Below are 25,740 nucleotides of genomic sequence, written 5' to 3'. Positions count from 1 at the left end.
GCTGTGTAGGCCTATGATGTCTCATCGTTAATCACGCGTCTATAGCTAAACACAAGGAAGTAATTGATATGCAGTTATGTTAATAGGTCACATGTAGTTATGTTGGTGATTTGTTTTTTCAAAGATTTCAAAATAATAGGAGGGCGCCCTTAGCACTTGCTTATAACGTCTATGCGATAGACCGCTTCCAATTGCACCTCATGCATCATGATCTGCCAAAAGTGACTATAATCACATGAGTTCCTATTATTCAGTCCTTTAAAGGCTTGTTTGATGCCAACAATATAAACTGGTATTGTAATTTCCCGTTCATTCACCGAGGTTTAAGCATTGATTTTGCAAAATTTCCTCAGCTATGAGGTTAATATACAGGGTTGAGCTATACATGGGTATATATTGTAGTTATGAGATTAATACACAGGGTTGGGCTATACATGGGTATATACTGTAGTTATGAGATTAATACACAGGGTTGGGCTATACATGGGTATATACTGTAGTTATGAGATTAATACACAGGGTTGGGCTATACATGGGTATATAGGCCTACTGTAGTTATGAGATTAATACACAGGGTTGGGCTATACATGGGTATATACTGTAGTTATGAGATTAATACACAGGGTTGGGCTATACATGGGTATATACTGTAGTTATGAGGTTAATATACAGGGTTGGGCTATACATGGGTATATACTGTAGTTATGAGGTTAATATACAGGGTTGGGCTATACATGGGTATATACTGTAGTTATGAGGTTAATATACAGGGTTGAGCTATACATGGGAATACATCTTTTCTCTTCATTCATCCTTCTGGTCTGATTCTGATTCTGATTCATAAGGCTATTGGGCACAGCAGTTAATACCCAGGTGAGGTCAGTAGGTTGTTTAGTTTTTTTTAACTTACATAAAACACCAACATGTGGTTTAAACATGACACAGCTAATAATACAGGACATTATGCAGTTGACTGTCATGCACACCTCACAGGTGACGAAGGATGAGGAAATCAGGCAAGCATATCAGGTTCAATTCAGTCAGGCCATAATTTTACTCATCATTTTACTGATTTTGCCAATATCAAAGGAATATTTGCATCACAAAACTTTGCTTTTGGAAATAGTATTGGAATACAGACATACATATACTGTAGTTCCTATTAAACAATATGCATGATGTGAAATGATTGCATGTTTCAATCATATGTTCAAGATGGGTGAGAGTGGGATTTCATACTTGGCTGCCTTAAAATGCCTTTTGAGCGAGTGTGGATTATTCTGGAATAACACCCTGCCGATCTTGTAATCCCTCTCCACATCACAGAGGAGTGCATTTAGGTGGTAAAAGTATGTTTTTTTCAGTTGCAGATAAGATATTTCAGACTGTACCATGCCAACTCGTATTATCTCATATTGTCTGGAGGTCTTGTGATATCGGAAGATCCTGTCCTTTGACAAGTCTCAAGACGAGACTAATCTGACTCAAGAATGCACACCGAGGTCTTTGCAGCAACAGGACGAGTAGAAAGAGAGGAATACCCAAAATGCTTCGGCAAATGTTGTTATCAAAAGCTTCTGGGAGGATTGGCCCATGGACACAGTGTTTGCCAAATCCTTTAAGTGGATTTTGTGCTGGTATGATTGACAGAGGGCTCTTGCAGTGAGGAATCCTTGATGAAATCAGACAGCGTTTTGACAGAGGCCACTCTGTTAAATAAAGCACTGGACTGTGTTTGAACAACCGCAGACAGCTAAAGATGCCAGTTGCTTTGAGTAGGCTAAAGGACCAGGAGCCATGACAAATATATTTGATCATAAAATGTTCTTTGCTCACAATACCAAGCCCCTAACCTTTTCACAATGATTTTATCAGCTACACATCATGTAATCATACACATATTTATGTTCAAATAACACGTATCACTCATATCATCTAAACACATAATTGGAATTGGATCATCAGATATGGCCGCAAAACGGTCGAAACACAAATGCCCAAAGTGTGGATCACATCTCTCTCTATGACACTGAGTAATGTCGAGTATACAAGCGCTCATCCATCTGTGAGGCTGCTCACCACGTATGCGTGTCCAGCAGAAAGCGCCTGTCTCCTGGCCAGTTGAGCTCCCACAGCCTGGGTGGGCCTGTCAAGGCGGATCACCGTCAGAGACGGGCTGTGTTATCGAAGAACCATCGCGTCCCTGAGAGATGCTGGTTCTCTCGACTCGCCACCTCGCTCCCGCGGGCTGCTGGGAAATTAAAGCCACATAACGAAAGGTCACTGCGTTGGGATGGAGGCATGACACAGTGAGTGTAACACGGGAAAGTGGACGAGTACCTGTCAAAACAATTAGCTTGCTCACAGTCACATTCTACATACTTTACATTTTGGGAAATGGTCTGATGCACCATAGATTTAATTATTTTCTGATTATTGTTTATTGTTTACAAAAAAAATATTGGAGATCTAAACAGACAGTTTTCTGTATAAAGATATCTAGCAGTCCTCTTAATTGCACAGATATGTCTGGACCAAATGTGGCGTATGAATGTTGATGTTTATCCTAATTGAGCAGGACGTATAATATTGGTTGTGATCTGCTCCTGCTTCTCATGCTGTGTTGGGGAGGATCATGCTGATTTGTGAACCCCCAAAAAGCACTACGATCATTTCCACCTAATTGATTACAAACCTTTGCAATGCTTTTTTTCTCTTACTGATGAAATGTGATGAATAGATTGCCCAAATACAAAGAGAGACCTTTACAATATAGCCCCTCCAAACATATTTTTTAATACATTTAATACAGTAATACTGTAATTTACAGGATGGAGCTGCAATGTCTTTTCACCTTTTTCCACATCCTTACCTATGCCAACTGTTGCTGAGACAGATGCTATCAGAACAGCTGTAATGTATTCTGGGAGTGTGACCGAGGAAATGCTTGAAAATCAGCTCTTATCATAAGATTGCTGATGTTACACCCTCCTACTTATTCTGGCATTGTTTAGCAGTCACATGAAAGAGAGACGAGTGGTGAAATAGGAAGAAAAATGTGCACAAGGTGAGTGAGAGAGACAGAGAGAGAGAGAGAGAAAGAGAGAGAGAGAGAGAGAGAGAGAGAGAGAGAGAGAGAGAGAGAGAGAGAGAGAGCAGAATCTCAGCCATGGAGCTGAGAGGTTGTTACGGACTCCGAACACACCCAGACTCCCATAGCTGCCGTCGGATTGGAGGAGCCACCGAATCCCAGCAACAGCTCTCGATGACTCCTCCTATTTTTGCTTTCACAAAGGATTCACCAGTGAATGAACTGAATCAAGCACTAGCTGTTGAGATAGTGAGAGCCTGTCTCCCTCTCCTTCTCTCTCCCCCTCTCTCTCTCTCCATCTGTCTCTCTCTCTCTCTCTCTCTCTCCACCTCTCTCCATATCTGACGGCTTGAATCTTTCAGGGCACAGGAGGGGAGTACATGAAGCTTCAGCAACAGATCATGCTCTCTCGACAAGAAGACATGCTCCAGAACAGCACAGCACCATCACCTGACAAGTGATTGTTTTCCACACTGTCATCTCTCCTTGCTCCAGATATTTTACAGGCTTGTGCAGCCAGACAGTTTTGCCACCTGATCAGAGACCTGTGGACTAACCTCAAGAAGAAGAAGAAGAGGGAAGAGGAAACGGTCGGGCGAGAAACGCAAACATCTGACTACAAACGCACCTTACCCAACAGAGACTGGTAGAAGTCAGACATTCTGGGTAACTTTATCCTACCTACCCACGCCTGAGAGGGAATACACAGCAGACAGCATTGGGGACAATTCTGTTGGAAACAAGGAATAACAAGAAATCAAGGGTTTTTTTTCAGCTTTTTTTTTCTTTCTCAGTGTTTTTTATTTTGAGGTTGTTTTGTTGTTTTTGTTTATTTTGGTCGGCCGGCGGCGGTGTTTGTTTTCTCGGTGGTGCGGTGCCCGTGAAAGGCTGCCAAGACGCCGCGTGCCGTGCTCCGCGTGAAGAATGCCCAGGCGAGGTTGGCCAAGCCGGCGGAGCCGGCGCCCACTCCGGGGCTCTACATGGAGCGCTCGCAGAGCCGCATCAGCCTGTCGGCCTCCTTCGAGGCCCTGGCCATCTACTTCCCCTGCATGAACTCCTTTGATGAGGACGACGCGGGTAAGCTCTCGGGGGAAATCTGTCCTCCTGTCTGTGTTCGTCTCCGCCACCTCGCCTCACTCCAGACCCCGTCACTGTCCGCTAGCATAACTTTCGGAAGGGCTGTCAGCATGGCAAGGGCATGACATATTTAGTTTGCGAAGGGTTGTGGTGGAGTTGGTGTGATAATGTGCTTCCTTGCAGTTCAGGGGTGCATATGTGTCAACGACTGGTGAGCATTGAACCTCTGCAGACTACTGTTGAGAACGACAGAGAAAAAATATGTAGGCTATTGTTTTAGTTTTCATTCTCGTGGAGAGATTTACATTCTGTATTAGTGATTGCATTGATGCATTGATGCCCATGAAGAGATTGTGTTCACTGTTCAGTGGCACCATTTTTAAAGTGAAAAGCTGTGTGTATTCTTTCCAAAGCAAAGTCCTTTATACAAGTCAGGACCAACCAGTCAATCTGTTGACGTTGAAAAAAAGAGAGGGTGGTTGTGTGTTAATCTGAAGGGCTAAACCGACTCAGCTCTCAAAATGAAACCATTTATCCCTCTCAGTCTCAGTGCTAATGGCAAGATGCATAAGCACCTCTAGTCCCATTATGAATGTGCAGCACACACACACACACACACACACACACACACACACACACACACACACACACACACACACACACACACACACACACACACACACACACACACTCACTCACTCACTCACTCACACACTGACACACACACACACACACACACACACACACACACACACACACACACACACACACACACACACACACCCATGCACACACACAAATACACACGCATGCACACAGACAAAACAAACTTACAGGCAAACACACAGACAGACACATACTCATTCACTCGCTGAATGTTACAATGCTTTCATGTGCACCACATTCATCTGAGTGGTGGGATCATTACAGCCGTTCCTCCACTCCATGGTGTGCGTCATGCGTATAGACTCTGTTCCCAGAGCAGTGAGCAGGTAGAATGGAGTGACAGTTGCCAAGCCAGTATATATCTCTCTGCACTCTCTGCACTCTCAGAAGTGGCAGCGGCATTGATCACAGGAGGGTTGAAAGATAGGGCCGAGACAGCAGACCTAAGTACGAATCACTTCGCATCAGGCTGACACATGTCAGACTGACACAGAAACACGCCAAGGCAACACGAGGCAAACACATGTGCACACCAAAACGTGTGCATAGACACACACACAAACACACACACACACACACACACACACACACACACACAAACACACACACACACACACACACACACACTAATGAAAGCAAAGGCCCATGGAATTAAATGCATGCCAAAATGGCTTTTCATTTGACAAAGCTGACATTTATCTCTTGATCAAGCTCTGATGATTAGCATAAATCTCATTAATTAGCCTGTTTAAAAAAATTATAAATGAACACCATTTAAATCACATTTCAATTCAAAGTGTGAAATGGCTAATGGCTAGTGAGAGACGTTCTCAAGACGCCAGTACATATGAGAGTATGGTGACAGACACACACACACACACACACACACACAGTACATATGAGAGCATGGTGACACACACACACACACACACACACACTCCTAAAGAGCAGCAGACGTGCAGGTGATAAATATTGCCAGCTCCGCCTATACAGTAGGGCTGGCAGAAGGCACAGTGCAGCTGAGAGCCAGCGTGTGGATTATTACCTGTTGAGATGTACTCTGGCATTCAGCCCTGATTGCATCTCCGGGTCTCAGCCTGACCCCTACCACGCCGGGGCGCGGAAAATCAGAGGATGACGCAAATATTCCCGTCGCCAGACGGCCTCTGTTTGTCCAGCATGGTGTGCCAAAAGGATCAGAGCTATGAGGAGGCTAACAGTTGGAGATTGGGAAATGGCGAGCTGCTGCCATTTGTGTCAGGAAATAGCTGATCCACATTATGAAAAGGATGATACTACTGTCATAACACAACTACCAAAATTGGAAGGACACGTAAATAAAAAGTGAATGTTACACCGACAAAATAAGACAAATGAACCCATCACAGTAGCAGAAGGGACTCCTGATAATTCTGAACAGTTGGAGTTCCACTGACTATGTTGTCAGACACAGTAACTTCCTGGAAACTACTGCAGTGGCTCAGAAATGAATGAAAATGTCACTGCATCCTTATATAACCAACATCCATCAGTCCTCAAGGAAAGGAGATGTTCTACAAATATAGAGACGAATTTGGACCAAAAGGAATGAGAACCCCATATTGTATTCATGATATCTTTCCTTTTTTCGGAGGGGTTCTGCATAAATCAGCAGGTACTAGAATAGTTAGTAATTACCTGTCATTCTATCCAGAGGAGACTGAACATTTTGTTCAATCAATCTGTGAGGTCGGACCAGTGTAATAGCTGGAGTCTCAGGCAGTGCAAGGAGGAGGAGAGAAAGCGTCGTCCCTCGGTGGCCCGCGTTAGAGACATGACCCAGAAAAGTCACGGGGAAAGAAATTAATTTCACCCACAAGAAACGTCTGCCCCTCTGATGGTGGACCGAATGCATATGAACACATCAAATATGTGATATGTCAAATGTCCCGCTGTACGTGTTTTTTTTTTAGGACGATTTGAATTTGAATTCAATTGAGCATCAGTGAAGTAGCAAGTAATGGACCACAGTTTTCATTTCATGTCAGCCTGTAATTATTTGGTTTGGGTTAAAACACCAGTTTGAGGAATTTTAATATCCTTTTGGTGTACTTGACATTCTAAGAAAACATTTTTGCTACTACAGTAATCAAAGCAAAAAGCAAAAATCTGTAGGCCTATTGTAGCACACATACAAATCTTGCCACCATCTTGGAAGAAGACAAGATCCCTGAAATCAATCACATTGCCTTGCATCTAAAGAATGTCTGAGTCATATCTGTCAGCCTTAGAAAAAAAGGATGATTTTTTTCCCGGGGTGAGCACCTGCTCATATGAGTTATACAACATCTCCATGCAGTATAATGCAATGAGACATAAATCCACGCATTTGGAAAGGTCTATGGCCATTTACTTTGGACATTTCATTTAGAATCATTCATGATGACATTAAAGCTTTCAGGCGATTTTTTCCCTTTAAAAGTTCTAAAACTATAAAATATTCACATTTTCACAAATGAATACCATTTGAGATACTTGGCTGGATTTGATCTCATAACGTAACAGCACCCTTGCCATGATCCAAGTCTCACATTTCTTCTCAGTTTCCTGGGGTATGCTTGGACACCGTGATTGCCTACACTCCACATAAACTACTTGCCTTGTGACACCTCTTGCGGCGGATCTGTTAACTGAGATCTGTTAAGAAAAGAGTGTGTGTGTGTGTGTGGGGGGGGGCTAAGAACTTCTGTAAGCTTATTAGCACGCCCACACTGCCAGGGCCGGAGAGAATTGATTGCTCTGCTCGGAACACTATAACACAGCGAGGGAGACAATATACAGCAAATGACTTCATACCTATACAACTCCATAGTCTCAGTTGCGTAAGGATCTCATGAATTAAGAAGCTAAACTGTGAATGGCCGGCAGGTTGATTTAAGTGCTGAAGCGTCCTCCAGCCTGAGCATGTGCATAAACATTGACATGGGTCATGATTTAAAGATCCAACCATTCCTTACAATCACGCGGAGAAGCACACACACACATTCGCACACACACACACACACACACACACACACACACACACACACACACACACACAGATACACGCACACAAAAATACACACAAACATACACACACACCACACACACACATAAGTACACCCACTCCATCCAATCTCCATGTTCTCTCTGCATGGTGGCTCTTAGGCTACACTTGATTGTCAGCTATATGGGCCGCTCCAGATGAGGCCAGGCTTGACCCCGCAGGTTCAACTCATTACAAAGGCTGCGAGGACTTGCTTCTCACCTGAGCATCTGCTCCGCAAATATGAGCGCTAAAACTTGAGAGGGTGTGATGGGGAAGCACACCCAGGGGCCCGCTTGTGTGACGTGCGCCTGGATTGGTTGTAAATGAACTCTGCTTTGTGTTTGCGTGCTCTACAGTCAGGTGGGAAAGTGACTATTTTCTCTTGGAGAACAGGGAACCAGCTGGTGGTATTGGCTGTTTTATTTGGACACATACACACATACACACAAACGCTCGCAGGCACACACACACACACACACACACACACACACACACACATGCACACTGCAGCACACACACATGCACGCAAACACACACACACACACACACACACTAAAACAAACAATAATGTCTACAACTTGAGAAGTGAGATACTGTGTTTTTGTGCGTGTTGTGCACAGTGCCTCGTGCAGGAAATCAGTCTGTCACTCAGTACCACTGGCTACCGAGCTGATTTTCGTGGCCATTGTTCTCAAGTACACTGATATCCATTTCTAAGGAAGGTGTCTCTATTCCCAGAAACCGGTAGCTGCTACTTCTGTACATCCTTTGCATTCTTGACATCCAACGATTTTACGGAGAAAGAACCACACAGGCTTGCTTTGTCATGCCCAATTTCACTGCTGCACATGTGAAAGGATAATAAAATCATGATAATATCCTGTAATGTATTTTTAAAGACATCATGGTTTCCTGACAGAAAGCTGCCTTGCAGCTTTTTTGTTTTGTATTATGTAAATCAGAAAGATGTAAATAGGGCTTTGCAATGCCACACCATTTATCTGTTCACTGCTGTAAACTAGAGGTAGATTTGCTTCAGGGATCATGAGCATTATTTGTACATAAAAAAGGTTTGCATAAAAATGTAATCACAGACTGACACTCCTAACATACTGTATAACGGCAAGGACTTTATATACAAGAACGAAACACCAAAGTAAACATTCAAACTGTTCACAATTACAACTGTTTACACACATTTTCAAAATTGTGTGTCTACTGTTTATCTTTCAAAACTCTACAAAACCCAAAATTGCTGACACAAAATGAAAAATGCCTCATATCTCCAGCAAAATCACACAGAATACTCAAAATATCACAAACACATCTTTAAAGAAAACATTCACCTCACATTATAACACTTCACTCTTAAAACAAATCTGTTGTCCCTATCTGGAAGACAGAGATATGTTAAAAAAAAAACAATTTATGTTGTGTTGTGTATTGTGTAGAAAATGTAAAAAAAAAGGAAACAACACAAACTGTGTCATCCCTATCTGGATATACAGAGATGTGCTGTCACAGGAGAGACGTTTTACACAAAGTTGACTTTTTGTAAACTGTTACTCTAAGTCGTACCTTAAAATAATGTGTACAAAATTATTTCAGTGGTTCATCAACTCGTAACAGGGTGAACGGCACTTCTCCATTCACTTCGCAGCCCTCTGGCTATAACCACACTATCTAACTTTACCAAATCGGGTAGCGTACCTGCAGAAACAGACAAAGTGTTTCAAAGGCTTTTCTGGAGGCACTAAAAAAACATTGAGCTAATGGTAACTTGATGTTTTACATGAAGTTGACTTTTTGGTCAACGGGTGCTAAAGTAGGATTCATTTTCATTCCTGCATTGATCCTCATAATTTCAACCGGAAATCCTCTACAGATTGAATGGGTCTTTACCTATGCAGAGAGTATTCATAGGCCTATACTAAGAAGTCAATGATTGGATGGTGTTCAGATGAGTGTTTACACATGTGAAGAGTATGTCATTCTGATAGGTTGTGTTTGAAAAAACGAAATCAAGTTACTTCCTCTTAGGTAGAAAATTGTGCGTGGTGTTTTGCAAATTGTGTTTTAGGAAATTGAAAACTGTGTGAAACACTGAGAATGAGTGTATAGTTTTGCAGATTTGGTGTGGTGTTTGAAAGACATGTTTAGAAAATGTAGTTTGATATTCAAAGTGTTAATCTGTTTGATATTGGTATTCTGCGACCAACCTAATGAATAATGCACATTATGTACAAACATGCCGTCCACACACTTTCCCTGATCAGAACAAGATCCTGTCTGACCTTTAAGAAAACATGCAAGACATTGAGCATGTGGTGTGCGTGCGTGTGTGCGTGCGTGCGTGCATGTGTGTGTGTGTGTGCTTGTGTGCGTGCGTGCGTGTGTGTGCGCGCGGGTGTGTGTCTGCTGGTTTGGTGTATGTAAAAAAGAAGAAAGAAGAAGACGGGCAGAAAGAGAGCGAGAGGGAGAGAGCGAAAGGGAGAGAGAGAGAGAGAGAGAGAGAGAGAGATAGAGGAGCTCATTCATATGATCTGTCACACTAACAGGACTGATGTTTGTTTTGTTGTTGAGCATTTACATAACATGCTCTTATCAGCTTTAGAAAATGGGACTACTTAGGGCTTAACACAATGAACAGTCACGCTCCTGCTTGTTCTCCAGGGTCCTGCACCACTTCAGCAAGACCCTCTGAAGTGTACTGAGGGCCATGCAATTTGCCTTAATTGCAGTAATTTAGTGTTCACTCTCTTATTAGGTCTTTCGACACACTGCTGAAAAATATGATAGAGTATCTACCAATTGACATCTGCACTGTACTTTTGGCTCTCTCCAGTGTTCAGCTTTGAAGCTAGGTAAATAGATCCTTTCTGGCATGTCATATGGTATCAGACAATACAAATGTTTTTTTGTCAGAAAATGTGTAGAGTATGTTCTATTTTGCCATTTGAACGACGTGTGTGTGTCCCATTCATAACATGGTAATATTAATGTCATCGCTCACAGTCATCAGCCAAGATTTGCCATCAGTCAAAAATGATGTGCAGAAATATTTTTTTCCCTGCAGCTATTTCATTCGGTCTCTTTCGTTTACTGCACGGTTCTCCTGTTCATATCAGTGAAAATCTACAATGGGCTTTTGGAAATGAGCTAATATTGCTTAATTGAATATTCATGCTTTGCCACAGTGCCAGAATGTCAATTAGGACTTCAGTGAAGTGTTTAAAATGAACCCAACAAGCGGAGATATCATTTAGTAATGGTGAAAGAGTAGCTTTGGCAGTGGCACAGGGCTAAAGGATTCTAAGTTCATCTCAGGTATGACAAATGCCAAAAATCCCAAAATATCACCAGTTCATTAATACCTCTCACAGACATTCTGAGGTTGGAGATGTGAAGAAAGCCCCCCCATTCCCATATCCAATTATAGATACGTTATGGTCATTTATTACATGATCTGTGCAGGCTCCTTTTTTGCCTGTCATTTATCCTAGAAATAACTCATACAAAATTCATTTTAGGGCAGAATGATGGTGTCACCACAGGAGTAAATATTTGCAGTGATTTGTGGTGTTGCCGCGAGTGGTTTGTATAGAGATGGGGAGGAAAAAAGGGAAACAGATGGAGAATGCTCAGGAAAAACTCTGTGGGGGTGTGGGGGTTGGGGATGCTTAGAGGACTTGTGCTCGACTCCCCTCGGTGGTAGGCTACTATACAGTTCAATACCCTCAAAGCAGCCACTATTAGAGAATAAAACAGTCCTAAGGAAGATGGAACTAAACAAACATTTAGGGCCCTTGATATTATGAGTCTGCTAATCTGTTTGTTGAGTAGCGGAGTGATGCAGTGTGTTCCTGAGGAGCGGATGGTGGAGACGCTCGTTAATACTGTTTCCTCCGCCACCTTTGCGCCTACACCCAGAGGAGAAGAGGAAAGTCAGGGTGATCTATGGTGATGATGCCTTTGAGGCTGTTTGGGTAGGGAGGTTGTTGTGAGGTTTATGACTGAATCTTTTTTCAGCCTGTTAGCTTCACAGATACCATTTCTCAACATCCTTATGGATCAATGAGTTTAGCTGCGCAGATTACTCAAACAGTTAATAGGTAATTAATGTGACTGCAATGGAGAGCTGGGTGATAGCTGGTTGATGGTCTGGACTAAACAGAAAATTGATGACTCTGTTTGGGATCAATAACACCCTTGGCAATATAGCCATGCCACATTTGAGTCAATTAGCAAATATACAGTTGCTCATAATTCAATGTTTATTTTTCAGTAATAATTGTGAAACCGTCATCAAGTGCTATGGTCCTGGTTATCTCTTATTTTTTGACAGACAGAGTTGGAATGTCACGGTAATGTGAGCTTTAATGAGTTTATCTGTACAGTTGCTTCTAACATGTCCTTTTAACCAGAAAGTAGTGTGACATACATGAAACTGTGGTCCATTTTATTTAACAAAGTAATGTGTCTTTGGGCTTAAAATGCTATGAATGAGTACAATGAATTGTGTGTAGGGACATGTTGTCACAGTCACATGTATTTGTTGACTGAGAGATAGGATTAATCACAGAATGCATTCATATGAAAAATAGATTGTATGAAAGCCTTAAACAGACCCCCGGTCCATTGCATCAAGAGTTTCAAATTTGACAGTTGAACAAAGCAAATATGTAGACTATGAATAATAGTGCTATAAAATTAGGACGCAATAAAACAGAAGTTGATTGATGAATGTATCGAGTGCAGATATATTCATGACACACATCTAATCATGAATATCAAATGTAGCCTACCATATATTTGTGAAAGCAGGGAGATGCGGGATGTAATGTAACAGGATATTGACAATGTACCTTATCGCCTGTCTCTTTTATGTTTTAAATTCATGACTGTCACTTTGATTAATGAATTCAACCAGCATTAATAAATGTGCTGCGTTCATTTTTATCCATTCTCCAGGGAGCACTCTAATGAGGCCTACTTTTGACTGGTCCACATACCACCGGCTAGAGAAGTTATCAATCTGGTTCGAGCTAGATGTCTATGATGCCTTTCTAGTGCATGCTATTATGCAACATCCTTGGAAAATCCTTGCTACATGAGAATATAAACATTCAGCAACACTGCTGCCTTTAAGTGCTGGCGTGAATCACAATTGCTAAACTGTCTGCTTTATGTGATGCCTGATGACCAGGTGAATGCTGTTCACAAGGACGTCCAGTGAACTGACTGACTAACTGAAAGTTAACCTGAAATAATAATGAGAAAACGTAGGGACACATTGGATGCCTTTGTAGCTTTTCTGCTTGGCCCCCTAATGAGTGTGGCCCCTTTTAACGACAGTGCTTTTGCAGTTACTTGTATCCTCTGAGTTCACAGAGTTCATGCTAACATTAATTGTGCTCCTTTCATTAAATCTGTAATCATCACCATGAAAATATAAAAATGTATTTCTTTAATGCATGGAAATTACTCCTTTGCCATCACACCTGTTGAAAGAGCAGGATTCTTCCCTGGCATCTGTTAATAATCCTGGTTGAAAAGAAAAATAATTATCAGCCTTAATCATGCATACAGCTCAGGGAAATATTTCAGAGAAAGGCATGCTCCGAATTAGGCTGGGGTTTGTCTCCCATGGCAACGATGCGTCTTTTTGAGGGTCTTTCGTGATACAGGATGTTCTTTCCCCCGTGTGCCTCCGCACCATGTTGACATGGTAGCCAGCGGTATGTGCCGCTCCACCTGCCGCCAAATACCGCCGTTCATTGTGCAGCAGGCAATCTAGGTCATGAGCCTCATACCACCGATCTAAGATGTAAAATGGGAGCCTTTTCTCCCCCCTGTTTTTCCGCAATGTACCTTCACGCAAGTACAGAGTGCCACTCTGGGCAATTATCTGAGACAAGCCTAAATATGCCGCCGTTCAGCTGGTGAGGCTGAATACAGAATGTGCTACCTGTTACACGGTGGTCTTTGTCGAGTTGATGGGACACATTTTAAGAGGAGGGAACATCAAAAGCTGTACTTGCTTCAAAAGGCAGAGCTAGATCAAATAAATGTCATGTTAAGCTGTGCCTACACCTACACAATAGCTGTTCACCAAACTCCCGTCACTTGAAGATAAATTACCCACATCTGCTATTTTCATTAGCCCCAATTGTTTATTTATATGATGACAGAAAAGCAGCCTAGTTTTAACAACTAACAACAATGTGCAGCCATTGTGTGGCAATGACTCTATTCTGCCCGATGACAAATTGCTATGGTTGTTGTATAATCATTACTGTCATTACAGTTGAAAAGTGATAGAATAGATGCATTCACTATAATGTAGTTCACATATTCAGCTGCATTATGAATGAGCATTGATGATGTTTAGTGGAGACATGTTTTTCAGTGTAGCAGCTGGGTCTAACTGCGTATGGCTAAGTGTATCTGTTGGCTCACTCTTGTCCATTTTGAGGCGTGAATCTGCCAATGCCTAAGATGTGTATGAAACAACGCATGCTGCTTTCAGCTTTATTCACCTCTCTGGCACCTCTGTGTGGTTGTTGCAGATCCAGAGGGTCGCAGGTTAAAGGGGATCCAGCGCAGCACGGAGACGGGGCTGGCCGTGGAGATGCCAAGCAGGACTGTACGTCAGGCGAGCCATGAGTCCATCGAGGACAGCATGAACAGCTACGGATCAGAGGGAAAGTGAGTCCACGGTCCATTTCACACTCTTCTCTTGAGCTATGGGTCAAATCGCACACTCTTCTCTTGAGCTATGGGTCAAATCGCACACTCTTCTCTTGGGCTATGGGTCAAATCACACACTCTTCTTCTTCTGCGTTAGGGGTGGACAAGTAGGCTACTAGGATCTGATCTGTCTCTGCCTGGAGCACTGGGTGTCTTAGTAAAAGCACTAAGGTGCCAGGCTGAGCACTGTTGAGCCCAACCCAATTTAACCACAAGTTGTTGTCAACAGAATGCCACCAGATCTGTAGATAGTGTACAGAGAGGTAAGAAAAGCCTGCTGTTGCTAATGATGGCTGTTTTTGTGCTCAGACTTATAAAGAGTTTTAGGTCTATTCTGTGATTTTCAGGTCTTTCTGCTGTAGCCCTAAGGACTTACTCTATTCAGTAGTATTTTTACCTCAAGCCTGAAAGCATCAACCTACTGTATATTTATCAAACCGTCAGATCAAGCCTTGCCATTTTGAGATCTTGACACATAAACTCACTGTGGTATTTTAAAGCACGGTTATGCATGGGGTTGCTCTTTCTGCCTGTCAAAATAAATCAGTGTGTTACACAACTGCACACCTCACATTAACCGTGCTTGATTTGTCTTAAGATAACACCAATTATTTTTTTCATATATATAAAAGATACTTAATCATTGATAAAATTAGGACCTAGTTGCTTATGGGGGAAAATGATGTTGCCTTTTATGTTGTCGGAGTCATAGCAGTGCAGTCAGTACAAATTCAACAAAGATTACGCAAGCATGCTCAAATATCGGCAAAGAGATTAAAAGCAGACATGCAGAAATGTGGAACTTGTACAAATCTGGGTAGACATCACAAACAGACTTTCAAACCATAGCACTGTTTTTTTATGCAAGCTGAGGGACATCTTCTTTTGGTGTCTGCTAGCTAGGACACTTGCATCTTTGGAGTTGGACAAGACTTAAATCTATAAGCACACGGCTAGGGGCTGCGGTGGAGACAGATGGCTGACTGTGAAAAGTACAGTCTACAGCTCACAAAGTTTTAGATAGCCTACTTGACTCTCTTGCGAAGAATGCTGGGCCATAACACTATAAGGAAATAGAAAAACAAACTCAGAATATTCGGGGAAAAAATGAAAATAATTAAATTGTTCATTTGTTTCAAAAGTTTTCTTCAGGGACCTGCACCCTTTTCATATCCCCGATATGCCCCCTCCACCCGTGCCATCTAAGGAGATGGAGTATTCCCGGGTGACCTGGCCACTGGTAGCCCTGAGCCAGTACGGCTCTCTGCAAACAGATTCAGATGCACCAAGCGTGGCACAGAACCTGCATGCAGATGTGTTGCGTAATACCTACAGCCTTGGTCACTCTGGCAGTCAAGTGACATCAGCGGGGAGAAATCAACCTCATTGAAGCTGGATTACTGGGAATTGCATGGGGAGCTGGGGAGGGGAGGGGGACTGGGAGGGGGGCAGATTACACTTTTGGCTCAGGCCGAATATTTTACCATATTATATTGAATCTCTGGAATCTCTTTAGTGCATAACAACAAAATGCGTCCGCCCATAGACATTCTTTTTGGAGTGGCGGCCAAACTAAATGCGTTCCATTACTCCTGCTCTCCAGTAGAAAGCTTCGCAATTGCTCTTACATTTGCAGCATTTAGCCAGTGTGTGTGTGTGTGTGTGTGTGTGTGTGTGTGTGCGCCTTTGTGATGGAGCACATGTGTTTCCATGTTTACATGATTACGTTTTGTGTATGTCTGTGTTTGTATTACGCCACTATGCTTTAAAACCAGCGAGTAATACCAGTGAGAAAGGGGGTCGCGCAGAGATTAATACAATACTATGAATAATCTCTTTTTGCAACATCTCCTACGAGCTATAGGTTGCACTCATCTTTTATGCTATTTTATCAAACATAGGGTTGTGTAAGGTTGTTTATCTTAGCCAAACATGGCTGTGTGACAGCTGGGGGAAATTCAAAGCATCTCCAAATAGACACTTTCAGTATATATTCTTGCTTCCTTTGGAATGTGATATGAAGAGCATTGCCTTTTCGCTATGCAAGGGAAACAAACAAGCAAACAAAAAAAACACATGGCTTCTGGATTTGGCTCCGGAATTTCCTTTAGAAATTCAGCCCCTGACACAGCAGCAGTATTGAGGCATGCTGATTACATGCAAATGTTTGTTTTAATCAGACGCCCGCTGCCTTTATTCAGGCTTCGCAAAAAAAAACCCCAAGCCACTGATCACCGCCTTCATTTCCGCTCACGCCAATGTTATTCAGGACACGCGTCTGCTGCGCGTAACAAAATGATCACTATGTCTTCCCCTGCCACTTAGCGTCCCTATAGTGCCGGACAGACGGTGCGTGTCATAGCGACAGGGTGTGAAATGACACAGGTCAGGCCTGGCTTCCTTTGTCCCCCCCCCCACACACACTCCCCCCACCCCCCATCATTAGTGCTGAATGAGACTTTAATGGGTATTGCTCTTGGTGTGGCGTCTCCTAAGGAGGCTCGCGGCTCGGCTGGAGAGCGATGGCGCTGAGATAGATGAGTGGGGAAGAGGAGTTCTCCTGAGACCCTCTGCCTGTCCAAATGTGTGGCAGCTGGTGTGGACCATCCCAGCAGCGCCGTAAAAATAGACCGGCGAGGAGAGGAGAGCAAAGAGAGAGAGAGAGAGAGGGAATGAGAGAGAGAGGAAGAAAGAGAGAGGGTGAGAGAGAGGATGAGAGAAAGAGAGTGAGAGAGGAAAAGAGGGTGAGAGAGCGATGCAGATGAAGAATTGAGGTCAGAAACACAGAGAGGAAATTAATTACGCACCTCCAACACTCCAGTGAGCCTCCCTGCACACATGCAGGAGACACAGAGAGAGAGAGAGACAATGGTGAGCAATATCCTCTAGGATAGAAGATCAAGACACACACAAACACACACACACACACTCACAAGCACACATACAGTAAACACACACACACACACACACACACACACACACACATACACACATACACAAGAGGGAGGGAGTTTGGGTCATTTCACCAATGTTGATTTTTAAAACAATCAATTGGATTCAACTGTACTGCACTGTATTTCAGATCGAACCCAAAAACTCTATATAGCACTGAGAGACGAGTCAATCCTCACATAAGACTTTATTTGTCTGTGACTGCTCTGCTGTCATCTTTGTGTCTGCCAAGGGTAGGACGCCAAAACAGATCAATCAATTACAACAAATCCCAAATTCTATTTTATATTTTTCAATAAAAGATGTGTTTTTGTTGCACACAGTCATTGTTATGTTCTCCAGGCTCGCTGAAACACTGCACGTATTCCTCCTCTTCTCCACCCACCCACCCAGCCCCCTACCAGCACAGCGCTGTGGGACGGAGGAATCCAATGTCCTCGGAGAGAGAGAGAGAGAGAGAGAGAGAGAGAGAGAGAGAGAGAGAGAGAGAGAGAGAGAGAGAGAGAGAGAGAGAGAGAGAGAGAGAGAGAGAGAGAGAGAGAGAGAGAGAGAGAGAGAGAGGCTCTGCACCTTCCCCTCTCTCTGAGTCAGCCTCTCCTCCATGTGTGTTTGTGTCTCATCCATCGCCGTGGAGAGAGAGAGTGTGTGCCGGTGCCAGTCCGGTCCACCACACGGTCACTCTGTGCGCTGCCCCGCGTCTCGCCTCGCCGCGCCGCGCTGCTCTGCGTCTCCTCCCTGTCGGGGCCCCCGCCACCGCGCGGCCACAACTCCCATGTCCACTAATTCCCTTAATTCATTCTCCAGGCGGCCTTATCTGCTCTCCAGCGCTGGACCTGGGCCAGCGGGCCTCTTTACATGCCCAAGTCGGGCCCGTATCACTCGCACAGAGGGGGCCACAAAAACACACACACACACACACACACACACACACAAGCACGCACACGCTCCCGCCTCATTGTTAGACATCATTACGCTTGAAAGCGGCTCGCATTGCATAAGAGCTCCCTGCAGCTGGAGCGGCCATGCAGCCCTAACCCCGTCAGCGTGTGCCGTCTGTCGATAACGTCGCCACAAAGAGGGAGGCTGAGAGCCTGCTTTGGATGGCTCGCGTGAGCCGCTGTCCCCAAACACCGCCACAAAGAGCCCAGCTTGGAAGCGCATTAGCCAGGGGGGCTGACACGGTAGCACCCTGCAGGTGTTAATGTGGGAATCTAATGCCCTGTGTTTGTTTCTCTCTGTGTCGTCCAGTCTTAATTACTCCGGCGTGTGCCTGGCCTCTGATAACCAGTTCAGTGACTTCCTGGACGGCATGGGTCCTGCCCAGTTTGTGGGCCGACAGACTCTGGCAACAACCTCGATGGGTGAGCAAAACGACAACATGAATCTGTAATATCTGGAACTATATTTGGCCTTTGTAATATAAATGACATATCTAAGTGGCTTTGGATAAAAGTGTCTGTTAAATGAAGGAATGTAAGTGTGAATGTAAATGTAAATGTAGATATTTGCTATAATGATTTATCAGGAAACCAGTAGTAATTTTCGGAGTGTGTATTTCAGGGGATGTGGAGGTAGGGCTGGCGGAGAGGAACGGGCAGCTGGAGGTGGAGATCATTCAGGCCAGAGGCTTGACCATGAAGCCAGGATCCAAAGGGCCCCCAGGTGACCTATGACCTGCAGACACTCAAGTAGAATATACTTTTATAGGAGATTCAAGTGGACACATGCTGTATAGAGAGGAAACAAATGTTAACAGTGGATACTTTACATGTCCAGGAGTGAATCTCACACATACTGTAATATGTCCTGTTAAATAATATGTCCTGAATTTTCCATCTCATTATATAACATATGTTTTTCCTTCTCTTGGCAGCGGCCTACATAAAAGTGTACCTACTTGAAAATGGTGTCTGTGTAGCCAAAAAGAAGACCAAGTCAGTGAGGAAGTCCCTTGACCCTCTCTACAACCAGGTCCTGGTCTTCTCCGAGAGCCCCCAGGGAAAGGTTGTACAGGTAAAAATAATATCCGCCACTCACCTGCGCGGCATACACCTGCCACCTACACTAGAGAATATTCACCCCTCACCTGCAGCATACACCTGCCATGCTAGAGAATATTCACCACTCACCTGCAGCATACACCTGCCATGCTAGAAAATATTCACCACTCACCTGCAGCATACACCTGCTATACACAGAGAATGTCTGAGAAGGGCTGGACACATTTTTAATAATGGACGCATAAAATGCGTCCATTATGAATGATGTCAGGGCACCATTGCTTTCTCCTCAGTATTGCTAGTTGCTTACATGCAGAAGGTACAATCATCCCCGGATTCCATTGCCCACAATATTACAAGCAGGTGCATTAAGAAATGGTCGACTAAATTTAGTCAGCCTACAGTGCAATAAAGTTAACTCTATCATTTGAAAAAGGCAGTCAGCAGTTTCTAACATTTAGACATTCAGAATTCTGTTTTCAGAGAAAGGCTGATATCAGTCTGGCTTTACTATTGCCTGGAGAGAAATTTACAATGGCATTGTCACTATTCATGTGGAAGATTAAATAAACTATTAAAAAAAGCACTTCAATTTACTTGATCTAGACTTTACTAAAATGGACCACTCTGAATGTGGCGCTGTGCTTGGCTAGCATTGGATCTGATGGCAATAATACCACAGCCACAGTTGCTGGCTGTGTATCTGTGTCAACACTCGTGGAGTGGGTATAAATAGACAGTCTGAGGACATCAGTAATGGATAACTACAGTCCAGTCGAATTATTCAGGTTAAAGGTAAAGCAAAGTGGACAGCAACACAGTCACGTTCAAACCAACAGCTGAATAATAATTCCATGGATAATTTTGTGTGCTGTCAATGAATAGTTCTTCTTTCCACGTGTCTCTTTAACATTCTGCCCAGATAAATGTCTTCTTCTGGGAAGTTTGGCAAGAGAACAGAGAAATGGGTTGAATGCTTTATTTTGTGTGTGTGTCAGAGAAAATGTGGGAAATGCTAAACATTCATCTAAAGTATTTTTTCCTCTGAAGAATATTTATTTGTCTCTACCCAAGGAAACCGCACAGACTTAAACAAAACACAGCCCTTCTTTTAATGTTCAGGGCTAAGGGTGTATACCTATGTCTGTATGTGTCTGGAGAGGATGACTTACTGACAATGGGTCAGTTCTAAACATACAAAAGAGACAGAACCCTTATAAGGCAGAGTGTGGTGTCTAATAAATATCAGTTTGACTGTATTTACATGCTGTTCTGTACAGTTTGTTGGACAGTTGCTTCTTATAATAAACATGTTCACTTGCTAAGGCTAAGCAGATGAATACTTCATTTAATGAAGAAACATCACTTCAGCCACTGTTGTGAGTCGAATTAAATATAATAAATGCATACAGTATGCCTTGTAAAGATACAATGCAAAAACAGTGCAATGTGATGGCGTATCATTTGATGATACTGTGAACAAGCATCTATAAGGAATGTCTTAAATCATGCCGTTCGCACACACTTTAACAATGTAAATTGTGAAAGGTATACTTAACTTGACTTTACTCAAAAATGTATATGGCTAATTTCGTGACTCCTGACTATCTTTTAGGTTATCGTCTGGGGCAACTATGGCCGAATGGACCGCAAATGTTTCATGGGCGTGGCTCGCATCCTGTTGGAGGAGCTGGATCTGACAACGATGGTGATTGGCTGGTACAAGCTGTTCCCCACCTCCTCCATGGTGGACCCGATGATGGCGCCGCTGATTCGCCACTCGTCGCAGCTCTCGCTGGAGAGCACCGTCGGACCTTGCTGTGACCGCTCCTAAGAGTGATGATGGCGTCCCACTCTGGCTTTTTCACTGCAACGCTCCCCCGCACCCCCATCACACCCCCACCCCTCTTTTGCGGGCCTGTGGGGTGTCTCACCTTCAGAGGAAGCAGCACCGCAGTGCACAACTCTGGGTGAACCTGGGTGTGAACCTACAGTACAAAAAAAAAAAAACACCTTGCATTGTCTGGAGAAGGAAAAAAGATTTGGGGAAAAAAGTCACTGCGAAGGTGATTTGGGCAAGTCATGTGACCCTAGGACAGCTGTAGGACTTGAGCACAATAATGTTCCTCATCCAGGCTTGTCGTGTTCTTTCTTTCTCTCATTCTTTCTTTCTTTCTTTTATTGCTGTTTAAGAGGCAAAGCCTCGGAGTTGAATGGTCATCTGCTTTTGCTCATGTTAAGTGCTCAGAAAGAAGGACGATGTCGGGAAGGAGTACTGAGCATGAGGCCCGTTGTGTCAGATGAGACATCCTGTTCATATGGGACCATGCGTGCAATATCATGGTTCAATTGGGCTCCAAGAATTATTGAACATCCAACCAACACAGATGAATACCCAGTTTTTGTTTTTATAAACAGCAGGCTCACTTCTCGTTTCCTGCACAAAAGTAGGCTGCGTGAAATGATCTGGACAAATTCAAAGTCATGACTGTCTGTTTGGTTTGACACGTGGATACACGCTTGGAGTAGAGATTGTTTTTTCTTGCTCTAATTCATCACTTTTCAACATTTTATTGTGCCAAATATCCAGCAAGTGTCTTTGCTTTGTATCACGTGCCACTTGCCACTTATGAAGGTTTACTAAGGATCTGAAACTTCAGACATCTTTATAGAATGTGTTAACCTTCATCACTGATGTTTAGACTGGCATAATAAATAGAATACGATTTGTCTGAGGAAACTCAAAATAAGGTATACATAGTATATATACTGTATATATACTAATGCATACCTTAAATATGATGTAGAGTAATGATTTATTGTCAAATAAGTTGGTTATATTTGGCACTTTATCATTATAACATTTAACCAGGTTTTTTAGTGAGCAAAAGTGCTGCTATCAGTTGGAATATAATTTCTCTTATATGGGAAATGCAGAACTTTTAGTAGCATTGCAAGCTAGCATTAGGTTGTAGCATCAGCATGGTAAATATTTTAGCTTGAAGCTAATTAAAAATCGCATGACAGGAATCGGATGGAAATGTGGTAGATTTTATGGTTTTTCTCAAAGGTTGTGGAGAAAATATGTAGCAGAAAAAGTGTCCCAGTTGTTCACTGCAATACTGATGTAGTGTTTGTCAAACAGGAGTCATGTCTGTATGTTAAGAGTCAATGAGTCAAAGAGCAGTAACCTATTTGCCATGTCAGTTTGCATATTTGTGGAAACAAGGAGCCATCTAACGCAGGTGAACATCTGCACCCTTAAGGCTTGACAAAACATTTTGAGTATTGAAGATTTGTTAGTACAGAAATCATGAAACTGTGAGGTGTCTTGCTTAAGATTAACATTCAGTATTTTTTTGTACCAAGAACAAAGGGATCTTGGTGAAGTTACACCCTACTGCATTCACATTTTCTCTTGAGTAAAACATCTATTATGTAAAGACAGAAAAAAGCAATATCACGCAGTGGTGTTCTGTTCACATCCATTAAGGTGTGTCATATCCTGCTTCTTCAAAGAGGAAATGTCAAACTTATGATTATAATGCTGTGAAGTCGTGTTTGTCTTTGGGATAGCAGTGTGCTTGAAAGTGCTTACAGTTGACCTGGTCCAAAACAAGCTTCAGGAAACTTAATCCTCTTTGAAATTATGTCAGCTATGGTCTTTGTCTGTATAAGGATGTTTGCTTCGTTTTTCTTCTCCGTCGGCTGTGTGGCTCTGTCGGTTTGTCCTTTCTAGGACCATATTTCCTCTTCATGTGAAGTGTGAAAGGTCCAGGGCTGGTCTGTGAGGAGTCTGAATGCCATAAGATTAAGGAAATGCTAAAATAGCAGATAGTATTCTTTGTCATTAGCAAGCAACACCAGCGTCTTTTTGTGCTTACCCAATAATGTTAATATCTCTCACTTGAGTAGACACACAAGGCATTTTTAGATGCATTGCATTGTATCTTGAGAAAAATAGAATTTTTCTTGATTTCAAACACATCTGAAGCAAATGGGAAAATGTGTTGATTGTTCATAACATTTTGAAAATAATTAAAATGTCACAAAATGTTGAAATAGTAATAGGGCTAGGACTATAAAGGCATTTGTTTACTGCAACGAGTGACGATAGTGAATCTTTGGCTTTGAATCTTTGATATCGCAAGGTCAATTTATAAAGGCAGTGAAAATATCACAAATCATCTATGTGCAGGCAGTACTAGCGGCCGTAAGAACAGAATCACATGAATGTTAATGAATTAAGAGCATCTAAGTGAGGCACCAAACTAGCTCTGTGTTGTATTGTTATTCTTTGTTTATACTTTTGAATGACAAATGTTTGTAAAGCACTTGCTAGCTCTAATTTGTATTGGATCAGGAGTAGCCAACACTGGCGTATTCTGCACTGTTTATACACTTCTGCAGCTCTGAATGAACCAAGACAGTTCAATTGCCATATTAGTGAACTAATTCACAAACACTAACTCATTTTTGAAGACAAAAGAACACAAAACCAATGCTCAATTTATGCCAGTGGGATACAGCATTGATGAATGTGTAGGCCCAGTAACATTGTGTTCACGCCATGAGTTTTAAGCATCTAGGGAAAAAAAGACATGGATTTAAAATTTTATATTTTATATCTCAGATGTTGCACTGTTTTTCTACAGTCAGTGCTATGTTTCTCTTAAAGGAAATCTGCAGATAATTTATTTAAAGACTCAAAAATTCATAGTATGGAGACTTTGTCACTAAAATACATTACACAATTCGAAGCCTTAATATCTAGCATACTACCCAATGTTAATGACCTTAAAAGAGAATTCTGGTGGTTTTTCACATAGATCTCTGTTTTCTCAAGGTCACTGAGTACTGTCGGGATGAAAAAAAAAACCCTAAAGCAATCGGTTCTACCTACAGTACTGTAGCTCGAGTTGCTGCAGCCAACAGCTAGAGCTGTGAGGCAGCTACAGTACACGCTGGGGGCGTGAACATGGGGGCTCAAGAGCTGATTGCTTTCAGGGTTTTTTTTCCGTACCATTCAGGATTGTAATACAGTGGAGGAGCAGATTTAAAAAAAGCCTTTTGTGGTTTAAAATGTCAAAATGTCGAGTACATGCTTTCAGCTCCTTGCTCTTGGTCTTCTCATGACGTTGCTGTACACTGTCATATTTACTATGTTGTCCTAAGAGTACATCTTTACAGGTGGAAGACACTGTTTTCTGTTTGTTGTCACAAGCCACTGAACATATCATTAACCTCAAGCCGAGGTATGCGATATTCAAATCAAAAACATGTTTTTGAATTGGAAGCTGTGATTTATTTTTTAGAAGATGCACTACTACTATACAATTTTTTGGATCATTATTATATTGTAGATGTACAGTATATTTGAAACATGAATATATATTACAAAAACAATGTCATTGTTCAGTAATGCACAATTTCCATGTGTTGTTCCTTTGGTTCTAAGGTGTCAATAAAGAGTTTACTCTACCTGCTAATGCTGATGTATTTTTAAGGCGCTCCATCACACTTGAATACAGGAAATCCGGCATCTTTACCAAACATTACTGCTGACATTACCATTCAGAACGGGGTTACACATCTTATCTAGACATAAACACAGACACGATACAAATCACCCCCTGAACAAATCAAGTCGCCACCATGCAAGGTGCTGTGTTATGTGACTAATCAGCTACACTCTAGGAGTCCGGACGTGGCCAACTGTAGAAGCTGGCAGTGCGTGTGGGTGTGTGTGAGTGAGTCTGTGTGTGTGTGTGTGTGTGTGTGTGTGTGTGTGTGTGTGTGTGTGTGTGTGTGTGTGTGTGTGTGTGTGTGTGTGTGTGTGTGTGTGTGTGAGAGAGAGAGAGAGAGAGAGTGAGTCTGTGTGTGTGTGTGTGTGTGTGTATGAGAGAGAGAGAGAGAGAGAGAGAGAGAGAGAGAGCGTGAGTGAGTCTGTGTGTGTGTGTGTGTGTGTGAGAGAGAGAGAGAGTGTGTGTGTGTGTGTGTGTGTGCAGGTGAAGGTAGTGGCTGTTGGATGTCCTTTGTGCGGTGAATGTCACACGTGCACACAGCCTCTCCCTCTCCACGCGGCTGGCATTCCTCCAGGCTCCCCTCTGTCTGCTCGTGTGCACCTCCGAACCTCT

At 42.8% G+C, this 25,740-nt stretch overlaps 1 protein-coding gene across 1 annotated transcript; it reads left to right on the top strand.

Moving 5' to 3' along the window:
- Window positions 1-3,348: 3,348 nt before the first annotated feature.
- rims4 (regulating synaptic membrane exocytosis 4) lies at window positions 3,349-25,055 on the top strand. The gene is made up of 6 exons (XM_062544652.1): window positions 3,349-4,168; window positions 14,471-14,609; window positions 18,852-18,964; window positions 19,164-19,265; window positions 19,477-19,616; window positions 21,219-25,055. Exons 1-6 carry the CDS (start codon window positions 4,072-4,074, stop codon window positions 21,435-21,437), a joined length of 810 nt encoding a protein of 269 aa, XP_062400636.1. The 5' UTR covers window positions 3,349-4,071; the 3' UTR covers window positions 21,438-25,055.
- Window positions 25,056-25,740: the final 685 nt, after the last annotated feature.

This window comes from Sardina pilchardus, chromosome 9 (assembly GCF_963854185.1).
Source record: "Sardina pilchardus chromosome 9, fSarPil1.1, whole genome shotgun sequence".
Classification (NCBI taxonomy): Eukaryota; Metazoa; Chordata; class Actinopteri; order Clupeiformes; family Clupeidae; genus Sardina; species Sardina pilchardus.
The sequence above is the reverse complement of the archived record's forward strand: the minus strand, read 5'-3'. Positions and strand labels throughout refer to the sequence as shown.